This window comes from Pinus tabuliformis, chromosome 1_2 (genome assembly GCF_031772625.1).
Source record: "Pinus tabuliformis cultivar Carrire ecotype Pingquan chromosome 1_2, CPIR1, whole genome shotgun sequence".
In the NCBI taxonomy this organism is placed as follows: domain Eukaryota; kingdom Viridiplantae; phylum Streptophyta; class Pinopsida; order Pinales; family Pinaceae; genus Pinus; species Pinus tabuliformis.
Window position 1 is genome coordinate 1,205,829,962 of NC_142298.1, and position 23,400 is coordinate 1,205,853,361.

Here is a 23,400-nt window from a genome sequence, read left to right on the forward strand (position 1 = left end):
ATAGAAAAACAGAAAAACATCAGATCACATGAACAGGAAGAGAATCATGAGGAGGTCATAAGAGAGAAGAGAATAGGAGGAGGTAGTCAGTGAGCTTAGCACAAGAATATGACAGGACTTTGTAAACCTAGGTCAACCATCACACCCCAGGTTTTTTTAAGTGATCCAGTGCTACAAGTGCATAGGGATCACATGGCGGCATATGCGGTAATATGCAAATTTATGGGGATATGGCCAACGGATAAGGATTTGATGCATGGATAAAAAACCGCTAGAAACCTAAGGGGGAAATAAATCTTCACCTTGGGTCCAAAGGTTTCTTCACAGTGGTGTTCACAAACTTAGAGGACAAAGAGAAAGTGTTCGAAGGAGGACCATATTTTTATGCTGCTGCAGGACTCTACATGCGACCGTGGGTGATGAATTTTGTCCCAGAACGAGAGACATTCACATCAGTGCTGGTATGGATAAGACTCTACTCCCTACCTTTAGATTATTCGCTGCCAGAATCCTTAAAAGCCATAGGCAATAAATTAGGATCAGATGCGACTCTGCGAGGAAAATACACCTCCTTTGCCCGAATATGCGTAGAAATGGACCTATCTGGAGCACTTCTGGACGAAATCATTCTAGAAGTATATGATGAAGAATGGGTGCAGGTGGTGGACTATGAACCTGTCCCATTCAAATGTCGCAAATGTCATGAACACGGGCACCTCTTCAGAGACTGTCCATTAAACAAACTGGAGAACAATATTAAAACCAACACATGCAAAGATCTCGAAGGCTTTACCAAGGTGGGAGGTAGAGGGAAAGGAGGGAAAAAGAACCAGAAGAAAACCAATGAGGAGAAGCAACCAAGTCATAACAGCTTGAATATTTTAGAGGAAGAAGGTGGGAACAATGGGACGAACCAGGTACTATAGGATAATCTTGTAGAGAAGGAAAAAGATGATAACATGGAGGATATACCTGAAAACAGCAAACTAAAGGAGGATTTGCCAAGCAATATGGAACTTGATAGGGACCATGAGATGACCCCAAGCGAGGTTGGAACAGAGGACCATGATCTGTAGGAAATTCTTGAAAGGGAGAATCTTGATCTAGAAAAGTTCCTAGAGCAGGGAACCGCCAAAGGGGTTGATTCTCTACCACAAGAGGAGTTTGACAGAGTACAACAGCTCTTACTTTGGAGATCTCAAGAAAAGGGTTATGGAGTCAAAAGAAACCGTGATAGCCAAGAAAACAGAGGGGTAAAAACTATGGAGGTAACATCAGGACACGCTCCTAAGAACCCAGGCAGGAAAAGAGGAAGAAAAAGACAGAATGAGCTGCTGATAGAGTGTGGGAAACTCATGATCAACTCAGGTAAGATGAAAGATCTTACTAGTTACTCATTTACAAACCCTTCTTAATGAAGCTCACAATGTGGAATATTAGGGGTCTAGGAAGTAAAAGGAAACAAAGAAATCTTAGCAATAGAATAAAAGAATAAAAACCAGATATGGTGTTTATCTAGGAAACAAAATGTTCAATAGAGAAAATAAGAGAGATACATAGCAAATGGCTCATCAAGTATGAATATCTAGAAGTTAAAGCAGACAACACGACAGGAGGGATTCTCACACTTTGGAACCCCTAGAAATTTGGAATCCTAGATGCTGAAGCATCCAGGAACTACCTATCGATGGTGATCCAACCTTTGGGTGATAAGGAAGTCTATTTGATCACAAATGTCTATGGTCCTCAAAAACTTGAAGACAAACTCAGGCTTCTTATATCACTGGAGGAGCTAAGAGAATGATATCCTGTTATTCCTTGGATTTTGGGAGGGGACTTTAATATGATCAGATCTCTTACAGAAAAAAAAAAAAAGTGGGACCAAAACACAGGCAGAGACTCCATTGCCTATCAGAACTTCCTAAACAACATGAGGCTAGTGGATACGGAGACAAAAAATGGTACCTTCACCTGGAATAATAAGCGGGGAGGGGCTCCTCAAGTTGCCTCTAAACTAGATAGATTCATAATCTCTGAGGACCTCATTCTCATTGGCCTTGACCTGTCTACTTTAATCCTCCCTTTTGGAGACTCATATCACTGGCCTATCCAAATTGAAGCTTCTTTTATAGGCACTCTGAGGAACAGACGTTTTAGGTTTGAAAAAAATTGGCTTACCCACCCTGACTTCATGAGCAATATTGGAAAATGGTGGGCAGAAGATATGCCCGTTTAGGGAACTAATATGTTCCTTCTGCATCAGAGGCTGAAACGCATCAAACTTGGGCTTAAAGATTGGAACAAAAATGAGTTTGACAATATTTTCAAAGCCAAAAAAGAAGTTGAACAAAAACTACAGGGAATTAACCAGATCCTCATCACAGATGGCTTTACTGAGGAAAGGAAAATACAAGTTGTCTCTCTTTAGCATGAATGGGAAGACAGATGCTAGCAAGAGGAGATATTTTGGAGACAGAAATCGAGAGTGCAATGGATAAAAAAAGGGGAAAGAAACACAGTTTTTTCACAAGTCAACCATGGATCATAGGTCTCATAATAGGAATTCAAAACTCAGAGATACTCAAGGAAAACAACTCAGCACCCACAAAGAAACAGAATCTGCTCTGGTACAACATTTCCAAAGCATAGCAGTGGAGCCTCTCATAGACAGATCACAATTTATCAATAACTTCACAAAGTACATTCCTAAGCTTATAACTAGAGAAGACAATTACAATCTTAACAAGCTAGTGGCTGAAGAGGAGGTCAGCGAAGTCATTAAAGAGATGCAAAATGGGAAAGCTCCAGGCCTAAATGGGTTCAATGTAGAATTCTTCAATGCATGCTAGGAAATAGTCAAACAAGATATCCTTGATGTGGTGGAGGACTCGAGGAAATACAAAATTGTTTTGAGGGCGCTTAATGCCTCTTTCATAACTTTGATTCCAAAGTAGGAAAAAGCTATGACACCAGATAGATTTAGACCCATAGCTTTATGCAATGTGGTGTACAAAATTATATCCAAAGTAATTGCAAACAGGCTCAAACCCCTTCTTCCAACTCTTGTGTCTGAGGAGCAAACTGGATATGTGGAAGGAAGGAAGATTTTAAATAACATCATTCAAACTCACGAGGTGGTACATTCTCTCAAGAGTAATAAGTAAGCAAGTATGATCATACAACTTGAACTAGTGAAAGATTATGATAAGCTAAGCTAGGCGTATATCAGGGAAGTACTAAAAGTGTATGGCTTTGACCACAACTGGATAAGATGGGTAATGGCCCTTGTCACCACAACTAGTTTTTCAATCCTTCTTAATGGCTCACCATCCAGAACCTTTAGGCCTTCGAGAGGCCTCAAACAAGGAGATCTGCTCTCCCCCTTCCTCTTTATTCTCATGATGGAAAGTTTAGGAAATGCGATCATATAGGCCAATGTAGAAGGAAAAATCCAAGGTCTCAAACTCACCCTGAATGGGGATGCCTTGACTCATCAAAAATTTGTGGATGACACTATGCTGCAGGGTACACCCACGGTCAAGGAAGCTAAAGCTTTCAAACAAATCCTGAACGACTTTGCTATGGCTGTTGGTACAGAGGTAAGCCTTACCAAATCAAATATTTTCTTTTTTAATACTGACATTGCTATTCAGAGAAACCTCACTAGAATTCTCAGCTTTCAAAGAGAATAACTACCCTCCAAATATCTGGGAATACCTCTAACGAACAAACCTCCGAGCAAGGAAGTCTGGGAGCCAGTAACTAATAAACTCCAGGACAAACTCCAAAAATGGACAAGCAGGTCTTTGAATTTAGCAGGACAGCTAGTGCTAACAAAAGCTATCCTACAAACTGTTCCCATCTTCATGTTTTCAGCTCTTCCTGCTCCTAAAGGAGTTGTGCAACACATCAGGAATATCCAAAGAGACTTTCTTTGGGGCAAAGGGTAGGAGAAAAAGAAATGGGCTTTGGTAGCATGGGATAAGATTTGTAAACCCAAGACCCATGGAGGTTTGGGAATTCATGACCCTGAAACCCTAAGCAAAGTTTTGGGGGCAAAACTATGGTGGAGATGGCTAAAGGAATCGGGAACCCCTTGGGCCAAGGTCTAGAAATAGAAGTATACAAATAATTAGCAAGAAAGTGATCACATTCGAATGTCTGGGATCATCAAGGGCTCTCGCATTTGGAACAATGCATGGGAGAATAGAGCCATTGTTCATAAGCATAGTATCTGGGAGATCAGAGATGGAAACCTAGCTTGGTTTTGGGAGGACAACTAGCAGTAGGAACCTAACCTGTTAAGAGAAGAACTAGCCAATTTCAAGAATGACACTGACAATAAAGGTTTAATCAGGGTAAGTGATTTCTAGGATCAGGTTAGGAACAAGGGTAAATGGAGAATATAGAAGGACCTGGTATATAGTGAAGAGACCCCTTTAAAGGCCCATGCAGAAGCTCTCGCAATGATCTTGTAACAGAGAAAAATTTTGACATCAACATCGTCTGACCAACTAAGATGGGGAAGAAACAACGAAGGTAACTTCAACCTCAAAGAAGCCAAGAGAATGGCCCTAGGGCTTGACTTTCCAAACCTTGATAAGGTATGGAAGGACCTATGGCAGAACCCGCACTGGATGAAAATCAAATTGTTCATATGGTTGGTGCAACATAAAAAAATTCTGACTTGGGAAAACCTTCAGAAAAGAGGTGTCATTACCATGGTTCCCTCAATTCCATCTATCTAATACCATGGGCCCATTACATTATTACTAACTACTTGTGGTCCCTTACATGATATGGGTTAACCACCTTATTTATTACTATGGCCCATCTCATTATTACATTATTCCCCTGGGTACCTCCCTTTGTACCCCATATTATCCCCCCTAGGTATATAACAATGGTGGTCAACAAGGGAGCTGTGCTTGTGAGAGGTATAACTTTCGCATACGAGCTTTAATTCAACAATTTTTGCATTGTTAGAAAGGTATCATAGTGTGGATCAAAGTCAAGGGTGTCTCCACAACTTTTCAACACTAAAAAACCCTTTGAATACCATTTTTATGCCTCAAAATGGCTCCAAAAGTTTCCATGCCCCAATTTTCCAAACTAGGACCCCCCCACTAAAATGAGCCTTGAATGGAAATTCCTCCAATTTTCCCACCTGGAAAGTATTAATATAGATGACAAATGGTATGGTGATCCAATTTGGATCAAGGGGAGGGTACAAAGAGGAATCATTGAATAACATCACATGTAGCCAAATAAAAAGAGTAGAGAGATATAAATGTTAAATGAAAATGTGTTTTGAACATGTGACAAAACATATAAGTAATATTAGTTAGGTTGAGCAACACAACAACAAGGGAAATTTCTTAGGTTTGTGAGGAGCAATAACAAATATTTTGAGAGGAAAAGGCAAAGGTTAATGAAGAGTAATGTTCTTGACTCATCTATTTGATGTTTTAAATAAAGGTCCCTACCATTTGATTTTTTAAATAAAGATCCCTATCTATTTATAAACAACAATCTTGATTTCTTGTCCTCTATATTATTAAAAATATCCACATAAGGGTAAGAATGGCCCATGGGTTTGCAAAAGATACACTAAAGATAAGACATTTGGGATGAAGAATCATGCTAACAAAATAAAATATACACGTAAGTAAAGCTCCAAAAATCAAGAAAATTAGTTTGCTAAATAGGTTCTAGGTAGAAGCTTAAGAGGAAGAATTGTGCTAAAACAACCTAGTCACATTGCCTTGGGATATTTCTTCTATCATTTAAGGTTAAGGTAATTATCAAGGGATTGTGAGTTGTTTAATGCACCTAGTAATTGTGTTAATGAGTTGGTCAGAGTGTCTCTTCCTATACGAGTTTACTAATAGTAGGAAGTAATGATCTTATTATGGTTCATGTCGAAATATTTGTCTTGAGCAAGATAATTGCATAGGTCAAACATCTCTTGCAAAAATAAGCCTTGATATACAATAATTATTTTATAAAACAAAATATTTAAATTTGTGCTATATTTAATTAAGTTATAAGCGTGCTTGTTTTGTAAGAGGCATTCCACAATTGTAATTCAATTATCAATAATTACTGTTTTGTAAGAGGCTTTCCACAATTTTAATTTAATTATCAATAATTATTAATTGGTAGTTGAGATTTAACCTCTATGGAATATGTTGGAATATTCATAGTAGTATTCATAGATCAAAGTTAAAGATTTATGTCCAAATTAGTTATGCTCTTTTAATTAATTAATTAAAAAAATGTCATATCAAAACATTTAATATTACTTGATATTGATAAGTCATGGTATTGTAAAAAAATTATTTACCAATTAAAAATTTACATCATAAAATAGAAATAGATCTCCATAATTAAAAATATTGTCACATATTTTTTAAAATAAATATATGTTTAATTAATATATTATATTTTTATAATTAATAACAACAATGGATTTTAAAATAAAATTATAATTTAATTAATTTTTAGTAATGTGAGATATATATATATACGAACGAATATATTATGCTTTTAATAAATTGATATCGTATTTTATTATCCATTTAATTTAGACTATACTCGTTATTCCTAAAATAAGATGTCCACTGTAGTATATTGTATAGTTAATGGTGTATTTATGGTCCATCAACGTTTGTAGTATAACTATTAGGTTGCATAGCATATAGTCTTCTTAGCCACTTCTTAAATAACATAACAATAATGGCGTTTGAATTTTAAAACTCTGGTCAATTTTTAATAATAAAACCCTGTCTGGTTAGGTATGTTTTAATTATTTGGGAAATATATGTGAATGGGAGCACATAATTAAAAAAGTGGGTAATAACTTGCTTGCCTTTTTTCCAACACGACGCAGCTTGAGGACTTGAGTGGCTATGCAACATTTAAAATTAATTACTCATATTTCAGATGACATATTTCAATGATTTGATTTGATTGCATATGAAAATAAAAAAGGTATTTTCAATAAGTTGGAAATAAAAAAGGTTATGACTTTAAAAATAAAAATAAAAATAAAAAAAACAATTTGGAAGGTTACCATTTGACATTGGAGATGTCTGCACCAAATTTACTCGCCCATTTCTGGGCCCGATATAATCATATAGCTTTAGGTTTCCCTTTGGGGATTCAATATTATTCTCAAGGGAGCGGGTGTGCCGAATCTTCCCTTTCAATTGCAATAGGCCGCAATTTGCATTGTAGGACCATTCATTTCTTTTATTTTAATGTAAATTAAAATGAATTAAACTTTTTCTCAAAGCAATTATTCCGCTATCTCCTGCCTCTGCTCACTGGACAGATTTGACTCCGTCCCACACAGCACCGACGGGTCCCTCACCGGCGATGGGACCCTCAGTCAGTAGCAAATGACACCAGATGAAAGATACCTTCTTAAACTGGCGGCCGAGACCCTCGGTTCGACGGAAGACCTGACGCCGGCAGCGATGTCCGCGTGTCCTGAACGGTCCTATGCGTAAAGGGCTATCGGCCACCATCAGCGCTTTGAGTTGATGCCATGTTGGTCGTATGAGGCCCTTTCTATGAACGTCTCACAGGCTCTATGTGACCACGTGTTTCTGCTTTCTTTGGTGGAGTGGGCCCACTTTGTAAAGACATCCCGATCTAACTACATGGGTGATGACGCCATCAGGCTTAGACGGCACGCGTTTAAGATTACCTTAGCTCGGTTAAATCTATGGAAATAGGTCGGCGTTATGGCTATCTATTGTGTATTGTTGGCGATCAATATTGTGAAAATCAAACGCTCCGGAATAAATTCGATTTATTATACCAGTGTCTTTCTAATTTTGGGTTGTTTCTTAAAATTATATAGATATAGATATAGATATGGAGAGATAGTAATAAAGAGTTGTTAGAGAAAGTTATAGAAATAGGTATGTGATGAGTTGTATTTTATTTCTGTTTAAAAATAATAATATTTTACATTGATATATCACATTAAAATTTAAATGTTATTAAAAATTTATAATGTTATTAAAGAAATATAATTTTATTACAGGGAATTTTTTTTAATGAAATAGAGATTAATTTTTGTTTGGTTTTGGTTAGCTATTTTGGTCTAAGTATGAGGGTGATGAACGCTCCTTGGAATAGTTTAATTTTTCCAAAAGTGCTCTTCATTATCAACTCTCTGACCTAGTGGGCACTAAGCCCTACACAAACCAATTAGTCTACACCTCATAGATATACCGTAATCTACTTCTGCGTTTATGTTGAGCAATTAATATTTGAAAAAATCAAATACTTTAGAATTCAAGTAAATATGATTTATTATGTATCAATCTAAATCCATTTTCAAATTGGATCTATCAAACGCAGAGATATCAAATATCTCCAAGTAAAAATCTTTCCTCACACTTTACACCAAGATTATTTACTCACTCATGCTCCCTGTAATCATATAACTTCTTCATCCCTTTGTGATCGAACATTGTTGTTTTAGGGTAACTGCTGCGCTGAAACTTCCCCTTGAATTCTACGTACTTGCGATAGGGCGCCAATGGCATCGTAGGTTACATTAAACCCTATCTTATTACTTTAGTCTCTTTACAACTAGAAAGCAATTCTTCCGCTCTCGTACTGGGCCTGCCTCTGCTCACTGGACTTGAGTAATTTGATGCCGGCACCCACATTATCAACAGGTCCTCACAGGGGGTGGTTTTATGGTAAACAATATACACTACGTTATTTATTTGTAATATGCTAGGTAGTATATATTACTTTTTAAATTTATACTTGAGTAAATCCAACGAATAACATATACTACTTCTCACTCTACTATAAATTACACAATATACTATAGATAACATCGATTCGTTTTGGTTTGGAGTATGAATTCATATTCTTTACCAACTAAGAGATCAAGTAAAATTTGAAATATACACATTTACCCATTATGATAATTTCTTTTAAGTAATTAAATTTTACTTATACACAATAATCTAATTAGATACCTTAGTTTCAAAAATTTATAAAGAAAGCTAAATAAGCATTAGTACCATATTTTTTATACTTTGAAAAGAAGTTTGTCTAATTGTACATACCGAAGCAAATAACAAAAGACAAAACCATATTGAAGGAATATATTATTCTTAGCTGTGTTTCTTGTGCCATTGATTTTGTGTTTGTGTTACATCAGTGCCCACTGGAGTTTAAATAAATAAATACAGAGATAGCTGTGGATGTGTGCGTGTTGTTTATTCCTGGTTTACTGCTTTTGGGTACCCCCAGATTCATATGAGTAATGTGGGCGTTGTTCATACCCGGTTTCTTGTATTTGGGTACCATTCAGATTCCGCGAGATTCTTGCCTATGGGAGTGCGTATATGTACCCTGCCACAGAGGCTTAGTCAAATCATTGTTCTAACGCTGTAGGAAGCCTTCCTGCTTCTGTAGCATTGATTGAAGAAGGGGTTTATATGAAGGGTCTTTTTGCCAGAGTAGGATGTTCTAGTGATTTTGGGTATTGTTTTGCGGAGAAAAAATTAGTGCCTGTGAGCGAGTTTCGGCGGCGGAATTGAAGGATGTGTTTTATTCTTGTTCGTGTATTGGTATTGGATTAGATTGATATTGGAGAAGGTTTTCTGTCATTTTTCTGATTGTCACTGTCGCTGATCAGGCACAAGCTTGTGGAGTTCTGAGCCTTGTTAACCAGAAGTTTTGAAAATAGCAGTTTGAAGTGAAGGAGTGGTCAGAAGCTTCGTTTAGTTTTGATCCTATTTTTGCAGCAATTTTGTATTATAAAAGACCCATTGCAGGTTCATCCTAGGACCAATATATGCATCACTAGGTCCAGGGTTTTAGCTTGAGGTGCTCTTCATTGTGGTATAGGTGTCACAAGTTCCAAGGAGTCCTACTCTTTTTGCGAAAGAGTGTATCCGAAGTCACAGGGTATTGTCGATGAAGAGTGGCGTACAAGGAGTTTCTGGGTGTGAACACCATTTATTGTAGAGACTGTGTTTAAGCACAAGGGTTGAAGGGTGAGTCCTCATTGCCATCAGGGAAAGGAGGAGAGGAGAGAACCGAAGATGTGTTACGTGACGCCTGATTACATATCCCCACCAGAGACTGCCCCGAAGACAAGCACAAGTTCTGCAATGACCCTGGGATCTTCACAGGTTTCAGTGCAAATGGGTCCTCAGATTCAGATGGGGCCAAAAGCCCAACTTCTCCACTGGACATCAAGACATTTTCTGCAATTGGAATCACTGATTTTCATGAAAACGGCTTAGATTTCCAGTCGAGTTCTCCGGAGCAGCACAGCGAGACAATAACCATTGGTTCTCCTCATGGATTTACAAAGAGCCACACTCGTGTTATCTCCCGTGGTTCAAAATCGAGCACAAATAACTTGTATACTCATAGCGGTACGGAGTGTGAAATTGTGCAATACCCAGTTCGAAATCAAAATGGACTGGGAATATGGGATGTCGCATCGCCACTCGGAGCTATTCAAGTGTTCCAGTGTTTTCCGTTGGCTATTTTCTCAGCGCTTGCTGTCTCTGCAAACGGCAATTGAACCATGGGAAGGACATCTACATGTACAGGTCCGTTATACTTATCATACCATGGCTTTAAATCTTTGAGAATTAAATTGAATTGATTATAATTTCCCATCCTCTAGATCTAGTCTCAATTTCTGTTTGCTGATTTTTGCAGAGGTGACAAAGCATTCTGCAGCGTGGAATGCCGGTACCAACAGATTTTGATGGATGACGGAATGCCGTTAACGACAGATTTTGATGATCTTTATGGATGAGCAAATGGAAACATTTGCTGCTTCCCCTCCATCTTCGTCGACTGCTCCTTCATAAGATCAAAGGCGTTTCAATATATGTCATGGTTGCATCAGAGGAGCTGTATGTCTTGTGAGTGAGTGTGTGTAAACGATGTTATCAGTCAGAGTGAAATATTTATTTGCATCTTTCGATGCCTTGATTTTTTGGCTTATCTCCATATAGCACATGGCGGCTAACTCGTTGGGATGACATTTGGAGGGCATTGATCAAACACGGATATGCCTAGGCAATGAGTTGGTACAAAAGGAAAAAAGTTTACATTCTTCGCAAACAATGCATAATTTTGTCTCTTTATACTTAATACATGAATATAGGGGAAGTTATCTTAATAAATATGTAGAATTGTACCACCACTATGCCTTTCGGATTAAAATATGGACTTGTAGATTAATTACCAAGATCCACCTTCAACCAAAAAAATAATGATGGTTGAGTCACTATTTTTCAAAAGCTAAGCGTTGAGTTCTCAATGTTTGAATTAGGTAAACAAGAGCTTGTTGGAAGGTTGGAAGTGTAAAGAACATGTTGGGATTAGTTTCCATGTCTAAATCATAAATATGATTTTAAAAAATTAAAAGAACAAGCGTGACCATTGTGCCTATCACTAAATTATTTCTGAGAATGATTCATAAAAAAGGAAACCTAGAATATCTAAAATATGAACCAAGGATGAATTCATACATATTTTCAAAACCAATAAGTATTTAGTTAACGGGTTTCTGCTTTCCTTGAATAATGGGAAATGGTGGAGTGGGCCCACTTTGTAAAGACATCCCGATCTAACTACATGGGTGATGACACCATCAGGCTTGGACGGCATGCGGTTAAGGGTACCTTAGTTCGGTTAAATCTATGGAAATAGGTCGGCGCTATGGCGATCTATTTCTGTATTGTTTTTGACGATCGATATTATGAAAATCAAGCACTTTGGAATAAATTCGATTTATTATAACGGAGTCTTGTAATTTTGAGTTGTTTTTTAAAACTATATATATATTTTTGTACTAAAAGAGGTTTGTGCTTCAAGTATTGGCAATGTTATTCAAAGACAATTAGATGCACTTTAGTAGTCACCTCTATTTTATTCTTGCACTTAATTTCATTTACTAATTACATTGGAATATGTTTTTGGTTCACTTTTCATATTTTAAAGTAGGAGGAGACTACATACTTATTTTTTTAAAATACTTAAGCATTTTAAGTATTATATAGACACAATCTTAACATGGTTGTTGATTTACTAATAGAGATGAAAAATAAGCCTTAATGTTGAATCTTTTATTTAAAAAATGAGAGAAGTGCATGCATAGGTATGAATCATATTTAAACCTAGGGTTAAAGAATATAAGAATTGTTTATACATGCATGAAATAAATATTTGAAGTTCACATGGTATACACACACTTGAGGGGTACATCGAGGATTTTGGGAGAGATATCCAACATGATAACCATCTTCCTAAATTCAGTGGTACACTGTTGCACACTTTACCTGTACCTTTGTTTGAAGTAATGCCAATATATTCATTAATCTTCTACATACCCAATGTGGTAGAACTAAGACATAATGAGGGATTTGAAATACTCCTACTTAGTTACTTGTGGATCACCTTCCATCCTCAGTGTCTCCATCTGATTTTCCCACTATGTTAATGCATTTCCCTCTAATTTTACTCTAGAAAATGAAATCTTTTACTATTATTGATGATGGAAGATAAAATAAACCTCTAACTTTTTATATTAAACTTTATTTCATTAATCTCACCTTCAAGTGGATATATATCCACTTTCACTTCCAATTTAAATAAGAATCGTGATGGGGTAATGGCATTGCAACTTAGTTTTTCTTTCTTGGGCTCTTTCCTATACTCCTTTTATAGGTCTACATTTTCTCTCAATTTCCCCTCTGATCTAATATTTGAATTAGAGCTTGTAGTGTAGTTTAATTAGGAGGGTAATATGGTGGTACCAAGGGAGGTACCTAAGGGTAATGATATTAGAATATTTGAAGCCATTTTATGTGAGGTGTACTATGTCTAGTGTATTATTAAATAAGACACTATGATAGTTGGGTAATGAATAAATGTAATGGGACCTCGTAAAGAAGGTTCATCAAGTAGTTAGGAGTTTGTTATTATTAGATTTCTCTTGATAATTGCAAACAAGGATGGTGAAGTCGTTAGATATGCATACCAGAATATTGTAACTGAGCTTATCTCATTAGGATGTTGCCCCCTTGAAGAGGCAAGTGAACAGGAGTGGGTTCCTTCTATAAAATGATCAATTATAAGGTGTTGCCTTGCCTTATGGGTTTGATAATTATAAAGTGTGGAGTGTTTTTATTATAATTGTGGATACTTGGCATTTTATTTTATATTCATATCCTGGGTATTTCACAATTGGTATCAGAGACCTTTCATTGTCCAAACTGAGGAAATTTTTTCACTTTTGTGGATTTTTTAAAGAAAAAAATGGGGGCAACAACATTTAATTAACTTCTTGTATATTTTGGAATTAAATTTGACAATCTATAGATCATAATTCCTCATGAAAAATAACCTAGATTTAAAAAATAAATCATCTGAATTGGAGTTTACAAGGCCAAGGTATCACTAATTTAAAACCAACTATTTTAAGGGCTTTTGGACTATAGCTCTCAAAAGTTTGGATGGGGGCCTTCATTTTCCATTATATTAGAGCCGTAATAAAGAGGAGTTTTAGCCATTAAATTTTTCGCATGATATGTTATACTTTTAATCAATATTGAGTATGATAAATCTATTTACAGTTTCACCCTCTAAGCTTGATGGACATGGAGGTGCTAAAGTCATTAAAAAAAATCTAGTATTCGCCTTATAGACTTAAAGGGATGCAATTATCGATAGATAAATGGTAGAGGAATTGAATTCTTAGGCTCATATACAATGAAATCAAGGAAGAATATACCTAAGAATGATATTACTAGTACAATCTCAAGGATGCTTGTACCTCTTGGTATTTGGATAGTTGTTATTTTTTGGATAAAAACTTATTTTCTCTTTTATTTGACGAATCTACACTACCTTCTGTAGAGCATATCATGGAGGGACATGTGTAGTTGGTTTTGGGTACGAGTTTTGAACTTGCTTATTCCACAATTGTAGTGTTTTATGTGGATGGATTTTTCAATATGGTTAGGTCTACGTGGTCAAAGCAGACAATTGGGGAACCACTTTTAGCCAACTATTGAGTTCATGCATATTTTAAGGTGAGTCAACAGTGACACTTGTATATGGGATCCATGTTTAAGGTGGCACTTAGATTAATTCAACATGGTGGTTGGCATTGATACAAGGAACATTGATTCCTTGATTTACGTCAACGTTATGGTCAAACTCATACATAGGACTAGGTTATATGGTGGTTGTACTTTTTCGCAATAGTCGTTGAGGAAAATACTTTCCTAAGTGGGGTGTAGTGTAGTTTGTTTATGACGTTAATGTGGGAGTACCCAGGGAGGCACCCAATGGGAATAATATCATAATAATGGAGTCCATTCTATGTAAGGTGGACTAGATCCATTATATTATTAAGTAATGCCCACTATGGTAATTGGTAGTGAATAAATGTAATGTGACCTCATTAAATAAGGTCCATTAGGAATTTAAGGGTTTTTAATGATTAGAGATCTCTTGATAATTATAAAGAATGATGGACAACTCCTTAGATATGTGTTGAAAAATATTGAAATTTAGCTTAGCTCCTTAAGAGGTTTTCCCCTCAAAAAGGCAAGTGTACAAGAGTGGACTCCTTCCACTAAATCCCAATGAATTGTAAGGTGTTTCCCTACCTTGAGGAGTTTGATAATAATAAAGTATGGAGTGTTTTTATCATAGTCGTAAATACTTGGAATTTTATTCTATATTTATATCTGGGGTATTTAACATGCAACCCCCCCAAATGGTCCAAAATTGCTTCCTATAACCACAATAAGGAGGGCCATATTGTGATAGATGGTAGTGACTTTCTCTTTCAACATCACAAATCTCTCTTCCACTCGAGCTTAATGGTTGTTGTGTACAAACTCATGTTCGAAAAATAGTGAGAGAGAGAGAGGGAGATTGTTCACACAACACAAATCACACACTGGTTTTATTGATCTGACAAAGATTACATGCATAGGAATACATGATTCTTCTAGATCAGAGAATAGTGGACCTAGATTACTAAAAATAGTTGATACAACTAATAACCTCAGAACTCACACACTTACACCTCATTACAATTTGGAAGTCATGGAAGCATTACTTCCAATACCCTCTCTTAGTGCTTACATGAAAAAACTAGAAAGTAGACGTTACAACAATGAGGATAATCTATGTCTGGCTGGTCTTCATCAACGCTCACATCCACTCTGGAATCTTGGAAACACTACTCTTTCACGACCACATATTCGAGTTGTCACTTGACCTCCATTGAGAATGTAACCACCTCTAACCATCGTTGATGAACTTTGTAAGATCAACAATATTGACAACTCAATTCATTGGGGCTTCTGCGATAATAGTTGTCAAGTAATGAACCATTGTATGGACCAACCACCATCTGTCAGATATTTCATGTTCGGCTATCCTTTAGTTGCTAGGATAGAGGTCTGGATACTGAATGTGTTCAAAAGTTGATCAAAACAACTTGACCTTACTAACACAAGAATTGATGTTTTGGATTCTGGGGTTTCCAGTTTAAGAACCACCAACCCTTTCTATAACATTTAAAAACACACAATAATTAATGTTTCAAACACCGGGGCTTCAAATTTAAGAACCACCAACCCTTTTTACAACCGGAATTCAAAGAGATAGAAAACTACTTCATCTCACGCCATAATAATTTTCCATATATAATAATCACTCAACCACTCACCATATCACACCAACTTTTTATTTATTTTTTATATTTTTAAATAATATAACTTAGCCGACAAGTTCAAAATCTAAATAAAAATTTATCCACGGAAATTTCCTAAAGATCCACAGAAAATACCCAAAAATTGAAGCTTTGAGCTCCAAATGGTGGATCTTATATATTCCTTTGTTATTGTTTGAACAAGTTGAACAACTTCATACAATGGTTTCATGTTGAGATCTTTGGCAATGCTCATGGCATAGGAAATGCCTAATACATTACCATAGAATCCTTCCTTCAGTCGAGACTCGAGCATGGACCTCCCATGTGCTGAAAAATGTTCATCAGAACTGGCTATATAAGGGAGAATGTAAAACAACACACAACCATACACATATTTACACCAAATTTGTGATCTTTGAAATAGGCACATTAGAGAGTAAGTTGTCTTCGATAGTGTTAATATTTTTCCAGCAGGTCTTCTTTCATCTTCTGAGATGTTATGTTGATAATCAGGGTTGCGACATTCTTTCACTAGATCCACTTTGCTAGTCAAGATTTGTTTAACATAAATTAGTGGCATTGCACGCGCATTCATTTGGCATGGCCACCACAAAGAAAAAAATGGCAGCGTCACTTGATACCAACATGCTTCTAATATTTGCAACTTCAAAGATGGATTATAACACCGACAAACTCGTTGATAGAAGAACTGCACAGTACCAGGCACAATCTTGCCTTTGACGATGGGATCTAACCATCCACGTGGACATATCAGTGCATAATAATGTGTTATTCTAGATGATTGTATATCTTCTCTGCAGGTCAAATCCATTAAAGTGTTGTGCCAAAAGACAAGGCAACACACCTCTTCTAGATATTTTAACGAACACTCTAACAGTTTAAATGGTTCCATTGTGAGGCTTAGTGGAACTTCGTATAGTGAATCCAAAAATTCCTCTACCTCTTCACATAGATCCACGATGCAAAATATTCCTCAACCTCTTCACATGGATCCACGACCAAAAATATTCCTTTGCCTCTTCACACGGATCCATGATTCCAATTGTATCTACGTAGATGCATAATCATGACAATGTCATGGCCCTCTTCCTTTCAAAACAAGATGCACAATTTTTATGCCACTCCCTATGCCACATGCAATGGTAGGCAACACTTTGTATATCCCTAGAGTTGTATATCTCCTAAAGAAAATGGAGAAGAAATCTTGCTTAAGATCAAATCTAGATCTAGAAAACCACACACACACATATCTAAACAGGGAGAAATAAAGCTCGCAACAAAAATCAACTGTCACACACTTATATTAATCTATCTATGTACAAAACAATAACACTCAAGGCACTCTCACATCTTCCTGGCCTTCCCGTGAGGAATCAAGCTAGATCTAGCTCTGATACCATGTTAGAAAAACAGAGAGAGATCGAGAGATTGTTCTCACAACAAAAATCACACACTCATTTTATTGATTTCACAAAGATTACATATATAGGAATACATGATACTTCTAGATTTATATTACTAAAAAGAGTTGATACAACTAATAACTTAGGAACTCATACACTTACACCTCATGAAAATTTGGAAGTCATCGAAGGATTACTTCCAATAACTCATCTACCATGGATAGTGTTGTATTGCTTTTTTTCTTAAATCAATTCTTAATTTGTATAAGTTTTTTTCAACATATCTTATAATGTTCTAAAAACCTTAAATTTTGCAAGTTTATTTCATCAGATATCATATTTTTTATCTATAGCTTAGGGCTTGAATTTAAAAAATAACTAAAATATGAAAATGAAAAAATAATCACAAAATACATGTCATCCACACATATGAACAAACGATTTATTTTAGGAAACCCAATATGGGAGAAAACCCATCTAGAAGATTAAGCCTATGCTTTCCTCTCTTTCCTTTAGATATCAAAATGCACATGCAAAGGAATGGACACTCACTTTGGAGTTACCTCTTAACATTATGGCCCAAATGACTACTAAAAAATCATTCTCCTCTTCTGTTATGCTCTCAAAATACTGCTCCTAATTTTTTTGTTGAACTGTGGAACATGATACAATGCTAAAGAATGGAACCCCTTCTCCTCCAAGTAGCTCAATATTTAATATAGCCAACAACCGTGTAGCGGTAGGGTTTTTGACTTCTTCAACGCTCAATTATGATAAGGTTTTGGACCCTCTAGAATGTTAGTGAAAGTCAAAACGTGGCTAGCCCCTGATTTATGAGTGATGGGGAGTTGACGTGACATCCACTGGTACCATGGTGGTCAACAAGGGAGGTGTACTTGTGAGAGGTATAACTTTCACATATGAGCTTTAATTCAACGATTTTTGCACTGTTAGAAAGGTATCAAAGTGTGGATCAAATTCAAGGGTGTCTCCACAACTTTTCGACACTAAAAATCCCTTTGAATACCATTTTATGCCCCAAAATGGCTCCAGAAGTTTCCATGCCCCAATTTTCCCACTTGGAAAGTACTAATATAGATGACAAATGGTATGGCGATCCAATTCGGATCAAGAGGAGGGTACAAAGAGGACATATTGTTGAATACCATCAAATGTTGCCAAATAAGAAAAGTAGAGAGATATAAATGTTAAATGAAAATGTGTTTTGAACATCTGACAAAACATATAAGTAATATTAGTTAGGTTGAGCAACACAGCAACAAGGAAAATTTCTTAGGTTTGTGAGGAACAATAACAAATATTTTGAAAGGAAAAGGCAAAGGTTAATGAAGAGTGGTGTACAATAAAAGGTTAATGATGTAAAAAATGTTCTTGTTCTTGACTCATCCATTTGATGTTTTAAATAAAGATCCCTACCTATTTATAAACAACAGTCTTGATTTCTTCTCCTCGATGTTTTAAAAATATCCACATTAGTGTAAGAATGGCCCATGGGTTTGCAAAAGATACACTAAAGATAAGACATTTGGGATGAAGAATCATGCTAACAAATAAAATATACATGTAAGCAAAGCTCCAAAAATCAAGAAAATTAGTTTGCTAAATAGATTCTAGGTAGAAGCTTAAGAGAAAGAATTGTGCTAAAACAACCTAGTCACATTGCCTTGGGATATTTCTTCTATCATTTAAGGTTGAGGTAATTATCAAGGGATTGTGAGTTGTTTAATGCACCTAGTAACTGTGTTAATGAATTGGTCATGGTGTCTCTTCCTATATAGGTTTACTAAAAGTAGGAAGTAATGATCTTATTATGGTTCATGCCAAAATATTTGTATTCACTAGGATAATTGCATAGGTGAAACATCTCTTGCAAAAAGAAGCCTGATATACAATAATTATTTTATAAAACAAAATATTTAAATTTGTACTATATTTAATTATGTTATAAGCATGTTTGTTTTGTAAGAGGCATTCCACAATTCTAATTTAATTATCAATAATTATTGTTTTGTAAGTGGCTTTCAACAATTTTAATTTAATTATCAATAATTATTATTTAGTAGTCAATATTTAAACTTTATGGAATATGTTTGAATATTCATAGTAGTATTCATAGATCAAAGTTAAAGATTTATCTCCAAATTATTTATGCTCTTTTAATTAATTTATTTCAAATTCTTTAATTAAAAAAATGTCATATCAACACATTTAATATTATGTATTTGGTATTGATATGTCATGGTATTGTAAAAAGAACTATTTACCAATTAAAAATTTACATTGTAAAGTAGAAATAAATCTTCATAGTTAAGCAGATTATGACATATTTTTTAAAATATATATTTGTTTAATTAATATATTATATTTTTTTATAATTAATAATAACAATAAAATTATAATTTAATTAATTTTTATGATATTTTTAAATGAGATATATATTAAAACAAATGCATTATGCTTTTAATAAATTGATATCGTATTTTATTAAATTGATATCGTATTTTATTGTCCATTTAATTTGGACCACATTCTAAAATAAGATGTCCACTGTATTATATTGTATCGTTAATGGTGTATTTATGGTCCATCAGTGTTTGGTAGTATAACTTTTGGGTTGCATAGCAGATAGTCTTCTTAGCCACTTCTTAAATAACATAACAATAATGGTGTTTGAATTTCAAAACTCTGGTCAGTTTTAATTAAAAAAGTGGGTAATAACTTGCTTGCTTTTTTCCAACACGACGCACGTTGTGGACTTGAGCGGCTGTTCAACCTTTGAAATTAATTACTCATATCTCGGATGACATATTACAATGATTTGTTTTGATTTGATTGAATATGGAAATAAAAAATTAAAAAATTACTTTTTGGAAGGTACAACTTGACATTGGAGATGTCTGCACCAAATTTAGTCGCCCACTTCTGGGCCCGATAATAATCATATAGCTTTAGGTTTCCCTTTGGGGATTCAATATTATTCTCAAGGGAGCTGGTGTGCCGAAACCTCCAATTCAAGTATAGGGCGCAATTTGCATTGTAGGGACCATTCGTTTTTATTTTAATGTAAATTAAAATGAATTAAACTATACGCTTTGAAAGCAATTATTCCGCTCTCTCGTGCAGGGCCTACCTCTGCTCACTGCACTGATTTGACTCTCGCGGTGGGACCCTCAGTCACTACCAAATGACATCAGATGCAAGATACCTTCCTAAACTGGCGGCCGAAACCGGACGCCGGCACCGTGGTCCGCGTTTCCTGAACATAATAAATTTAAAAAATTAAAGTGTTCTAATTTAACATGAACATTATTTACTCACTTATGCTCCCTATAATCATATAACTTCGTCCCTTGTTTTTTTTGAGGTAACTGCTACGCTGAAACTTCCCCTTGAATTCTACTTTGTACTCGCAATAGAGCGCCATTGGCATCTTATTACTTTAGTCGCTTTACAATTATAAAGCAATTATTCCGCTTTCGTAGTGCGCCTGCCTCTGCTCACTGAACTTGAGTAATTTGATGCCGCCACCCACATTATCAACAGGTCCCTCACAGGGGGTGGTTTTATGGTAAACAATAGACACTACGTTATTTATTTGTTAATATGCTAGGTAGTATATATTACTTTTTAAATTTATACTCAACTTAAATCCAACGAATAACATATACTACACAATATACTATAGATAACATCGATTCATTTTGGTTTGGGGTATGAATTCATATTATTAAGAGTTCGTCTTTCCCAAGAGATCAAGTAAAATTTGAAATATACACATTTACCGATTATGATAATTTATTTTAAGTAATTAAATTTTACTTATACACAATAATCTAATTAGATACATAAGTTTCAAGAATTTATAAAGAAAGCTAAATAAGCATTAGTACCATATTTTGCATACTTTGTAAAGAAGAAGTTTGTCTAATTGTAGATATCGAAGCAAATAACAAAAGACAAAACTATATTGAAGGAATTTATTATTCTTAGCTGTCTTTTTTGTGCCATTGATTCTGTGTTTGTGTTACATCAGTGCCCATTGGAGTTTAAATAAATAAATACAGAGATAGATGTGGATGTGTGCGTGTTGTTTATTCCTGGTTTACTGTTTTTGGGTATCCCCAGATTCATATGAGTAATGTGGGCGTTACTCATACCCGGTTTCTTGTATTTGGGTACCATTCAGATTCCGCGAGATTCTTGCCTATGGGAGTGCGTATATGTACCCTGTCACAGAGGCTTAGTCAAATCATTGTTCTAACGCTCTGGGAAGCCTTCCTGCTTCTGTGGCATTGTTGAAGAAGGGGTTTATAGGAAGGGTTTATTTTGTGTAGTGTTTTGCGGAGAAAAAATTAGTGCCTGTGAGCGACTTTCGGCGGCGGAATTGGAGAAGGTTTTCTGTCATTTTTCTCATTGTCACTGTTGCTGATCAGGCACAACCTTGTGGAGTTCTGGGCCTTGTTAACCAGAAGTTTTGAAAATAGCAGTTTGAAGTGAGGGAGTGGTCAGGAGCTTCGTGTAGTTTTGATCCTAGTTTCGCAGCAATTTTGTATTATAAAAGACCCATTGCAGGTTCATCGTAGGACCAATATATGGATCACTAGGCCCAGAGAGGCTTAGTCCAGGGTTTTAGTGTGAGGTGCTCTTCATTGTGGAATAGGTGTCACAAGTTCCAAGGGGTCCTACTCTTTTTGCGAAAGAGTTTACCCGAAGTCTTAGGGGATTGTGGATGAAGAGTGGCGTACAAGGAGTTTCTGGGTGTGAACACCATTCATTGTAGAGTCTGTGTTTAAGCACAAGGGTTGAAGGGTGAGTCCTCATTACCATCCGGGAAAAGAGGAGAGGAGAGAACCGAAGATGTGTTACGTGGCGCCTGATTACATATCCGATTCATCACGCACCAGAGACTGCCCCGAAGACAACCACAAGTTCTGCAATGACCCTGGGATCTTCACAGGTTTCCGTGCAAAGGGGTCCTCAGATTCAGATGGGGCCAAAAGCCCAACTTCTCCACTGGACATCAAGACATTTTCTGCAATTGGAATCACTGATTTTCATGAAAACGGCTTAGATTTCCAGTCGAGTTCTCCGGAGCAACACAGCGAGACAATACCCATTGGTTCTCCTCATGGATTTACAAAGAGCCACACTCGTGTTACCTCCCGTGGTTCAAAATCGAGCACAAATAACTTGTATACTCATAGCGGTACGGAGTGTGAAATTGTGCAATACCCAGTTCGAAATCAAAATGGACTGGGAATATGGGATGTCGCATCGCCACCTCGGAGCTATTCAAGTGTTCCAGTGTTTTCCGTTGGCTATTTTCTCAGCGCTTGCTATCTCTGCAAACGGCAATTGAACCATGGGAAGGACATCTACATGTACAGGTCCGTTATAATTATCATACCATGGCTTTAGATCTTTGAGAATTAAATTGAATTGATTATAATTTCCCATCCTCTAGAGCTAGTCTGATTCTCTATTTGATGATTATTGCAGAGGTGACAAAGCATTCTGCAGCGTGGAATGCCGGTACCAACAGATTTTGATGGATGACGGAATGCCGTTAACGACAGATTTTGATGATCTTTATGGATGAGCAAATGGAAACATTTGCCGCTTCCCCTCCATCTTCGGCGACTGCTGCTTCATAAGATCAAAGACATGAGAACTGTACATCATCATCAGAGGAAAGAAAGGCGTTTCAATATATGTCTTGGTTGCATCAGAGGAGTTGTATGTCTTGTGAACGAGTGTGTGTAAACGATTGTATAGCTCAGAGTGAAATATTTTATTTATATATTTTATTTGCATCTTTCAATGCCTTAGTTTTTTTTGGGCTTATCTCCCTCTAGCACAGGGCGGTCAACTTTGTTGGGATGAAATTTGGAGGGCACTGATCAAACACGGATGACTAGACAATGAGTTGGTACAAAAGAAAAAAGGTTTACATTCTTCGCAAACAATGCATAATTTTGTCTCTTTATACTTAATACATGAATATAGGGGAAGTTATCTTAATAAATATGTAGAATTGTACCACCAGTATGCCTATGGGATTAAAATATGGACTTGTAGATTAATTACCAAAATCCCCTTTCAACAAAAATTAAAAATTAATGATTGTTGAGTCATTCTTTTTCAAAAGCTAAGAGTTGAGTTCTCAATGTTTGAATTAGGTAAACAAGAGCTTGTTGGAAAGTTGGAAGTGTA

At 36.0% G+C, this 23,400-nt stretch overlaps 2 protein-coding genes across 2 annotated transcripts; both read left to right on the top strand.

Moving 5' to 3' along the window:
- The first annotated feature begins 9,289 nt into the window (after nucleotides 1-9,289).
- LOC149210592 (FCS-Like Zinc finger 5-like) lies at nucleotides 9,290-10,875 on the top strand. The gene is made up of 2 exons (XM_089394458.1): nucleotides 9,290-10,604; nucleotides 10,717-10,875. Exons 1-2 carry the CDS (start codon nucleotides 10,480-10,482, stop codon nucleotides 10,814-10,816), a joined length of 225 nt encoding a protein of 74 aa, XP_089250584.1. The 5' UTR covers nucleotides 9,290-10,479; the 3' UTR covers nucleotides 10,817-10,875.
- A 10,626-nt stretch (nucleotides 10,876-21,501) lies between these two features.
- LOC149210593 (uncharacterized) lies at nucleotides 21,502-23,125 on the top strand. The gene is made up of 2 exons (XM_089394459.1): nucleotides 21,502-22,574; nucleotides 22,687-23,125. Exons 1-2 carry the CDS (start codon nucleotides 22,045-22,047, stop codon nucleotides 22,784-22,786), a joined length of 630 nt encoding a protein of 209 aa, XP_089250585.1. The 5' UTR covers nucleotides 21,502-22,044; the 3' UTR covers nucleotides 22,787-23,125.
- Nucleotides 23,126-23,400: the final 275 nt, after the last annotated feature.